Source organism: Limulus polyphemus, unplaced genomic scaffold (genome assembly GCF_000517525.1).
Source record: "Limulus polyphemus unplaced genomic scaffold, Limulus_polyphemus-2.1.2 Scaffold341, whole genome shotgun sequence".
Classification (NCBI taxonomy): Eukaryota; Metazoa; Arthropoda; class Merostomata; order Xiphosura; family Limulidae; genus Limulus; species Limulus polyphemus.
Window position 1 is genome coordinate 461,920 of NW_013665951.1, and position 10,312 is coordinate 472,231.

Genomic DNA, 10,312 nt, shown 5'->3' on the forward strand with positions numbered 1-10,312 from the left:
AATTTATTCAGTACATGTTAGAATATTTTTTTTGCAGTGGTATTTCACATAAATAAATTCTCTATGATACCTTTAAAAACTGTTGTTGTTGTTGTTTTTTTTGAGATACAATAAAATAAGATTTCCTATTGGTATAAAATTAGTTATGAATTAAAAGAAACCTTCAAATTTATTCAATAAAGTTTTATATATTATTCTGCAGGGGTATTATTCATAATTAAATGATGAGTGATAGTTTCAAAAGTTTCTTTTTTCTTTAAAACATAATTATTTGTAATATTTTATTATGTAATTATGTGTTAAAAGTCTGTCTGATGGGTAGTGTCACAAGGTTTATTATTCCTGCAGTTATTGACTGATCTTCATTAAACAATTGACACAATAGTTTTCTACCAATTACTGTGGATATATCTGGATAACCTACGATAACTGACAAGAAGAAAGTTACTGTAAGTTTTGTGAGCAGGTTATAAGTTTAGTATTTCGGTATTGTTATGTTTCACCTAGTGTTTAGCAAATTGTGAGACAGTTTTAGCACTGTACATTTATGTTTTGACTTAAGTGGCCAGGGTGAGAACAGATGTACCTTAGTATCACAAATGTATTGGAAAAGATTAAATATGTTTTATATCTAGGAAGAGGTGTATCTTCAGTAATGTGTTGATTTGGCTGGAGACGGCTTGAATGGGTAATGAAGAAAAACTTTAATATAAGTTTAACATAACAGCAAATGTACCTGATGATGACAAAACCTTGTCGAAACGTTGTACATTTGCTGTTATGTTAAAGTTTTTCTTCATTACCCATTCAAGCCGTCTCCAGCCATTAATTAGTCTCAAAGTGGGTTCCTCGTCATCAAATGTGTTGATTTGCTAAAAAAAACTATTATGCTAATGAACGTACAATACTAAATCTGTTATAATATCAAGCATAATTTTCAACACTCTGTGAGTCTATATGTGAATGAAAAAATATTATACTGCCAAAAAACACCCTACCCATACCTCATTTGGTTTTAGTGTTTTAGTACAATCATATTTTACCTTATTCTCTGTAAACACCAAGTTGTCCACCCCCCCCCCCCCCAACTTTGTTCAATCGACTTTAAACATAGGTACATAACAATAGTTTCTTAAAGATATTGAAGGAAAAAAAATTAGCAAGATTACTCAAAGTTTATACAGTCAGCCAGTCATTACAATTCTTCATAATGAGCAGAAGTAAATAAAAAATTATAGGAGATTTATCGATCCATAACGTAAACTGAACTTCAAACATATTTTAGTATATGTTTAGACTGTATTTAAAAAGAGCTGATAAATAAACTAGATAACATACATTACTTAGTTTAAACTATCAGTAAGTATTCAGTATCAGAATAAACAAGATATGAAATAGTTTTTGTTATTCAACCACCTCTAAACTTGTTCAAATTCACCTGGCTAACTTATTTTTCATATTATGAATATAAAGAAGAAGAGAAAATAAACCAAAATAATCTTAAAATTTGAAAAGTTAAAGTCATTCACTGAAACAAGTCTACATATCGTAGCCCCCTAATAAATATAATAAAGATGCACTTTTCTCTAAAGTTTTTGCACCAAAATGGTTAGTGAAACTGACTTACTTGAATTCAAAGTGCTCGCCCCAAAAACACATATCAGCCATCTGCTTGGATGAGGTTCTGCTATAGAGCTCTTTGTCCAAACACAGTTCACAATAATATCTATGATACATACAAAGTAAAATTACATGGAATGTCTATCTTTTTTTTACATCTTTGTATATTAAATTAATCACAGTTATGACATATACGTGAAAGTAAACTAAATTCTCGTTTCCTGAATTTTGTTTTTCTACTACTTCTGAAATGATAAATTAACCAAGAATACTTAATTTTTTTCTTTTCTTAATAAAGATTTTGAATCTGTTTCTGTTACTTACGCAGATGATATGTAGTTCAGTAAATTGCACAAGCACACAACACCTGTTTTATTGTTTTTCTTATAAACAAAACTTTTAAAAATAAAAAGTTTCTTAATTACAGACACTTTATATATGTCTGTTGAATTACAGAACATATTAATATCACTAAAAGAATATATATTTGTCACAAGTTTAAGTTTTAAAAAATATACTTTTTTTGTAAATGTAGAAGTAATTTACCTTTTTACACTGTTAATTATAGATTATCTTCCTGTAAAGAAGAACACAAATCTTTTTCTCTTAGGTTTTGAGACAATACATTTAAAAATACCTTTTTTTAACTGGGAGACCTTTAGCTTCCAAGATCCATATGATGAGTGAATTTTCCATTCTTTGCTTGTTAGAAGTCTCGTTGTGTATGGAATCTCTTAACCTAACAATGTGAAGGATAAAATAAATAAAAATATTTCTTTTATAGAAATAGCTATATTTGATAAACAGCTTTGACAGAAGTAACATGTTTACTTGATACCAAAATTCCTCTTAATATTCTAATTGAAAAATATGTTAGTTCTCTGTTATTGTATTCTTTAAACTGAAAAGTTGTGATGGCTTTTTTAATATACTGTTAAAATTAAACAAGGTCTGAGTATTCTGAGTGTTCTGTTAATACTTGTTTATCTAAATGTATACATGTTTGTTTTACAGCTCCTCTAACAATGTTAAAATCCTTTTGTATTACATTAATAAATACTTATGCAATTAAATATGTGATACAAGAATTATTACATTTACAGTATTATCAGAGTTTTTCCTGTAATAGAATATTTACGTAAAAGTTACCTCTGAACCCAACTGTCTCTCTCTTCTTCTGAACTACAAGAATAATGGCGAATCACTCCTTTTGTTGAATACAGCTCAAAGCAATGCTCTTGTCCACAATAATGTCCAGAAAGTGGCTTTACATTAACACCATACTGAGTGAGATCAATGTCAGAAAATACTTCCGAACAACTAAGAAGTAAAGACTCGTGGGATTTGGAACTACGGAGTCTAAATTATGGATAATGAGAAAGAAAAAGACAACATATTAAAGAAAATTAGAGCTTCAGTTTAAAAATTATTTTTCAGTTTTTTTTTCCCCAAACAGGTACATTAGACATTCTCTGAATTAACAACATTTTTGTATTGCATATCTAATTACAAAATATTTCAACTTTTTCTTTGTATTAACTATTTGATTTTCCACTGATAAAATATTTGCCAACTAAAAGAAGATTTCCCACTAGTTGGAGGAAAGACTTGACAGTTTGTTTTCAATAGGATTTCACATTTTTGACTACTGTTGTAACTGATTATTATCTAAACAAATAAGTTGTATTTTAACTGAATAGTCATGTAATAAAGTCAAAATTTCTATAATTTAGCTAAGAAACACCCGGATACACCCTTGTACTGAATCAGTTAATTTCGAGAACAAATCACAAACTGATTATGATAAAAGCAGCAGTGCAATAATAAACTCTTAACAAAATAACACATTTTGGGTTTTTCATTCTGGATTTATAATTGAATGCAATTTATAAAACTATAAACAAAAGCAAACCTACAAGTTAGACAGCAACTAAAGTATTGTTGCTATGAAAAAAATACGTACATAAATAAAAACTAAACAAGTTAGTTTAATTGTTAAACTATACACTGGGTTACTGTTCCTAAAAATGACCAAGCTATTAAGTTATGATACTGCTAAACATTTTAGCCTTTAATCGATCCTAAGAAGAGATGCGTTACCTGAATGTTTCATAATCCAACTAATGAAACTAAATGTAATTTAAAAAAATTAAAATCGTTAGAACATTATTAGCAAAAAAAAAGAGTTTAACCTTAATATCTTTTCTAGGTGATCTACTATTTAACTGCCGAATTTTTGTCTATCTGTACATTTTTCTCTTAATATTGTACTGAAAAGGTATTCCTAAAGATAAGTGAAATTATAAAACATTGCATAATATCACACATACATAATTTTTCTTTTAGTTTGAATATTAGAAACAAAAGTCCACATTGGTATCATGTGCTAAAGTGTCCACTTAATTTATATTAGATGAACACCAGAAAATGAATAAATTATCTTTATTTATTTACTTCAAAACTAGAAATAAAAATATAAGTTCTCACTCTATAGTCCTCTAGCTTCATTTGAAGCTACAATGAGGAAAAGAATTTCCATAATGATTGTTTTCATAACAACTGAATCTGCTTATTCACATTAATAGAAAGTTCATAAACACGAAACTGTAGTTGAAAAGTACCCTTCGGTAATAACACAATATCCGCAATGGCTTTTTTAGTGAGTCTGAGGGCTAATAACTCTAAAAATTGGGTTTTGATACACATGGCGGGCAGAGCACAGACAGTCCACTGTGTGGCTTTGTGCTTAAAAATAAATAAACAAACAAACACTAAAGTGCATGTTAATCTGTTTTATTAACTTTCCACTAACAATCAACCTTTGATATATTTATTTAAAATAACTAAGGAAGAAAAAAGTTACTATCTTGCCTCTGAAACTTTTCTATTATTATCAGATCCAAAACAGATTTTAAGAATAAATATTATTCGTAAAATCTGAAATTCAAATGTAAATTAAAAGAACATTTACTTCAATGTGTAAAAAGAAACTATAAAGCTGTGTAAAAATTACCACCAGTTGGAGAACCTAATATGATAAAACAAAATTACCTCATCTAATGAATGCACTAGGATGACAGGCATTTAATAAAATGGTAATATTCTGCTAGCAACTTTACACTTTCAGTATTCGTGGGTATCAATTGCAACTTTAAGTTTGTTTTTTGTTCCCTATTAATTATGATTAAGTTTAACAAACAGCAATTTGACTGACTCCATTAGATTTTAATGTTGCTGGTTTTATTTTATTTCACTCTGTAATTACGATTAAAGTATTATCTTACATTTTGTATGAAGTTGTAATGAAGCTTAATATACAATGCAATTATTAAGATGAGAATAAGCAGCAATAAGCTTAATCTATTTCTAAAGAAGCTCTTGTGAGAGGTTATCTTATATAAGATAAATAAAAATATTGGGAATATAAAAAAAAAAAACCTATTTTGGCTCCATGCTGTTACAAAATATGGTGTCAAAATAGGGATTTTTAGTTTGAGTAAATAATGTTTACAATATCTCCAGCCTTGTTTCCTTACTTTTTTATGTTCCCTATTTGCAGGTTTTTAAATTCCCAATATTTTTGTTTATTTTTTTGCTGGCTATTTTATGCTCAACTATGGACAAAGGATTACTTGATATGGTAGCTAACTTTATACACTGTAATGATGATAAACATATTTAGCAGCTAGCTGATATGGTTCATGATTATTTACTGTAGCTATTGATTATTTGATCGCATCAGTTCAAGATGTAAAATGTTCAGCTGCAGCAGAATACTGTCATGGAGATTTGTTTGAGAATATAGTGAGAATTTATAGTTTCTGAGTAACTAAAGCTCTCTTTCTCTCTCTCTCTCTCTATATATATATATATATATGTATATAATGCAATGGGTAAATATATGGCTAGGCTAAGACACAACCTCCACTAAGCATGAAAAAAAAATTACCAGAAGAAAAGTATCCTCTTCAAGAAAAACATATTAGTCTAAACCATCGCATTAAATAAATCTTAGTGTCTTTTAAATAAATTATTCTACAATTGTGTGTAATAAAATTTAATATTATGTTTATTGATTACTGACTCCCTAAAGACACCAATTGTACAGTGTACAAAGCACTGAGTATCTACACGTTACAGTCATCTAATGTTCATCTATTATTGGCTGATAATTCCTGTTTCACTCTCTATTTAAGCTTTTTAAATGAATCTTATATATTTCTATGGAAGCTAACTTCAAGGGCTAATGATAACATTGTTTACACCAGAATTATGATGTTTTTTAGCTATGTAAAATATAGAAGAAACAAATATAATTTTAAATACTCCTACAACCTTCACAGTAACTTATTTAGCATACTACAAAAGGTTTGGGTGCAATATACCAATCTGTTTTTGTGGTGTAGACTGGCAAGAGAATAACAGAAAGAAGAATTACAAAAAGGCCATTTTGAGTGGATTTTCTTTTCCTTGTAAGTCTAACACACATGCTCTTTTTTTGTGCATTTTTATATGTGTACAGGCTTAGCTGTCAATAGTAAAGGTTTTAAAACACTGTTTGAGCTGAATCTTTACTGTTTAATATGCTTTTCGCCTGAACGTTCTTTTAGGATTTTGTGCAATTCCTTGCAATCCCTATTATGAACCACTATCATGGTGTATGATGTAGAAAAATAGTTTACTGGTTCTTGGATATTCACCCATGAATACCACACACTAAAATACTAAACTGCACTCACCTGCTCCCATCTGTTGTACCTCGCTTTCGCTCTAGTTTGGTGGTACTTTTGGTCCTTTTCAGTGGAATCTTTGGTGTATGTTTGGAGAAGAAACTCTAAAATGTAAAACTGATTTCATTAATCACTTGCTGGTTACACAAATAACTTAATACTTGAGATAGTTTTTACCATTTTGGATGACCTGGAAGTCATTTAATGTATAATTAGTTTATTTTGGGATAATAAATAAGTATGTTTCTTATATTGCTTTTTCTGAGATGGAGAATATTTATTTATTTTTTTAAATCAGGGCACAATATAACAATAAATAGAAGTCAGCCTTAGGAATAAAAACTCATTGTATGTATACAAAAAAGCACAGCAGTTTTAGTAAATAGTTGCCAAACAAGTTCACCAATAAAAGTGCTCTTTCTTAAATGGCTAACACATCTTGTAGCTTATTGCTTAAACCAAATCTTACAGGATCAATGTGCTTTTTATTTCATAGTTACTCAGTACATTTTAATGTCTACTTACAAAAAACAAAGCATCAGTAAATTCACTACTTTTGATTTATGGGAAACCATTTGTCAAACTTTTCTAACACTCAACCAGCCAGTTCATCTTTGATTTATTAGATTTTTGTTTGTCTACTAGCCACACTAAAAAGATCACTGCTGGATAATTTGCTATTAAAAGACAGAATAAAGATTCAATATGGACAGCACAAACATACTGTTTTATTGAATTTTTTGGGCAAAGCTGTACAAGGGTTATCTGTACTAGTATTTCTAATTTTGATGTTATAGACGGAAATCAGATAGCCAATACCACCCACTGTCTACTTTTAGTCAACTATTTACGAACAAGCAGTGTGATTGACTGTCACATTATAATTCCCCCCCATGGCTAAAAGGGCAAACATCTCTAATTATACATTGATCCTGTTTTATGTTTAGTTTTGTGAATTAAAGGCAAAGATAGACAGATAAACATATCTTATATGTACAAAAAAAAAAAATTTTAAAATTAATGAAATTCACTACAAAAAAATCACACATAATCAAGTGAAAAATATATTTTTAAGCCTAGTGCTAAATTAGATACAACAAAACAGACTCTTACAGAAAAACGCCGAGAGGTGGGGCTTGGCGTCTGAGCTGACTGTGGTCCACAAAGGGGAGAGTTTGGAGAGCTGACTCGACTATGAGAGTTAGTCTTCTCGTACGAAGAATCTGATAGAAAGTATGTAGTGCTTATTCAAAAACATTGTCTGTACATATTCTTTACGACAAATTAAAAACTTATTATTTAATAATAAAAACAACTTAATCTGGTTGTGTGAAAAATTTAATAAATCACATTAGATATAAATTACTTATTGGTCTCATCACAATGCATTCAACAACACATAAACACAGGCAAGATAATATTCAATTTTTATGTACACATTCTTTATAGTAGTTACAAAAATACAAAGCCACTTTTAAACTCTTTATGAAACTTACCTGCAAATAAGTCATAAATTAATAATAAAAAAAATTCATGTCCATGGAACTTCCACGAGATAAGAAAATTATGGAACTCATAAGCTGTTTCTTCATAAAAAAGTGAATAAATAAAACTTATAATGAGAATGAAAGTTTGTGCACTCATTCATATGAATAGTTCATAACAATCCATTTTGTGACTACCAGAATTATTACCTATTATACTCTATATAAGTTGGAAACAATTTTCAACTAGAAAGGCATTCAAAGAGTGCAAGCTCTCACTCAGCAATGATTTAACTCTTACAATGCATTCATAGCTTAAAGTGTAGGTCACCAGCTCTGAAATACACCCTTTATCCCAGGATCAACTCATGCTATTCAACTTTTGTAGTAAACAACCTAAAATATATATCAAATAATTCCAACTCCTCAAAAATGTAGATCTTAATACCACAATCCTTTTTCTATCATTTCTCAACCTGAAATCCCAATTTGCTGCAATTGTATCGAAATTGGTTGAGTTTCAATATGATCTTAACAGTAAGCTACATTCACCAAAGGTTAATTCAGTAGTCCTTGCGAGACACTCAAACTTTAAACCAAATTTCATCAAAATCAAAAATTGTTATGCTGTTCATATACATAGTAGAGTTAAAACAATAACCCCCACTGTCTGGCAGGAGTAATAATATGATGTTTAATATCTCATGTCATTATTGGTGGTAGATATCTTTTTTTGTTGTTTTTGCAATCATTTAATCTGTTTAAATGGTTAGTCCATTCTGATATATAAAAGAAATTAATTTTTTGGCCTCTAATTCAAGTACACCACTATTATTACTTCTTTTAACATGAACTGTATATCTGCAACAATACACAACTCACGAAAAGTCCACTTAAGGAACGACTTAGTTGCCACAGTCGTACTATAAGGAATACTTAAAACCATAACATCCCAGGCCAACCTACCATTCACTATCTGAAGCTGGTTGTGGGTGTAGTAGTAATTCCACAATATCGAATAGTAGATTAAAAGCCTAAAAATTAGATTATATCTCTTATCCACCCTTGTAACCTAAATCAGAAAATACATTGGAAGTTAAAGACTGAAATGACATTTTGAAAAGTTTTAGCCCCACCTAATCATTTTGACTAATCCAAAATCTTCTTTGTAACACTGACATTTTGTTCGTCTTTACAAAAATCACACTTGCATACAGAAGTTCTGTATTAAATTTAATGTGGCATAAGCTGGTAATCGCTGAACAGAGAACAAGATTTCTAAAGCTAACTGCCCAGACTATGAACTCAAGTAAGCTGGTAGTCACTGAACACAGTACAAGATTTCTAAAGCTAACTGCCCAGACTGTGAACTCAAGTAAGCTGGTAGATACTGAACAGAGAACAAGATTTCTAAAGCTAACTGCCCAGACTGTGAACTCAAGTAAGCTGGTAGATACTGAACAGAGTACAAGATTTCTAAAGCTGAATGGCCAGAGTTTGAATTCAAGAGTTAATGTTTTGGATCTGTTGTTACAAAAAGGTACCACACACTTTGTGACTATGGATGTGTTATAAGAGTGACAAACAAGTCCCACTTTTCAGTCTAACAAGAGTAGCCTAAGAGCTGGCAATGGGTACTGTTGACAGGCTGCATCCCCTCTAGTCTATCACTTCAAAAACTAGGGCTGGCTGTACTCAGATAGCCTTTTGTTTAACTTTGTCTGAAAATTCTAAGCCATTAACAAAAAATAATCTTGTAATATTACAAGGAATAAAATTAATAGTACACACAAGCTATGGCAATTATGGTAAGGTAATACTGACACAAACTTTGGAAGGCCATGAAAGAAGAGATAAAAAACACCAGATGTTGTGTACACATTGTTGCCATACAATATACCTCATTCTGAAAGAATAAACTTTGACTCGTATTATTTACCAAACATTACCAAAGAACACAGAATACAAGATGTCTTGAATAAGTTCAGTATGCTGGTCCAGCTTTCTTTTAGTTTTAATAAACTGTAAATGTGGTACATATAATGGTCACTTGACTGTGCCTGTTAACAGTACCTTTAGAATTTCTAAAGTACTGTTAGAGTTTAGTGATTTGTTCAGCTAAAAAGAAACATACACACACACACACAAATCTTCCCGAGTTATTTTAGTTTGTTTGTTTTGGATATTCATGCAAAGTTTCACATATATATCTGTGCTAGCTTTTCCTAATTTTGAACTGACAGACTACAGGGAAGGCAGCTAGTCAATAGCACCCACTGCCAATTCGGTGCTACTATAGCGTGCGGTCTACCGAGACTTTTACACTATAAGCAAAGCATATAAAGATGTTGAATAATAGCAGTCTACTTAGGGTATTTACACTGCTAAATAATTTATTATTGATGAATAATAGGAGTCTACCTGGGATATTTACACTGCTAAATAATTTATTAATATCATTATTATGATAAAAAACAA

At 30.2% G+C, this 10,312-nt stretch overlaps 1 protein-coding gene across 1 annotated transcript in view; it reads right to left on the reverse strand.

The window, feature by feature from the left end:
• Positions 1-10,312, reverse strand: part of LOC106457513 — a 69,246-nt gene that overhangs the window by 30,098 nt on the left and 28,836 nt on the right. Inside the window, exons 3-7 of the mRNA XM_022383496.1 lie at positions 7,464-7,573; positions 6,360-6,454; positions 2,770-2,979; positions 2,258-2,359; positions 1,628-1,726 (exon numbers count right to left, since the gene is read on the reverse strand). Coding sequence (XP_022239204.1) covers positions 1,628-1,726; positions 2,258-2,359; positions 2,770-2,979; positions 6,360-6,454; positions 7,464-7,573 — 616 coding nt within the window. The remainder of the gene's footprint in view (positions 1-1,627; positions 1,727-2,257; positions 2,360-2,769; positions 2,980-6,359; positions 6,455-7,463; positions 7,574-10,312) is intronic.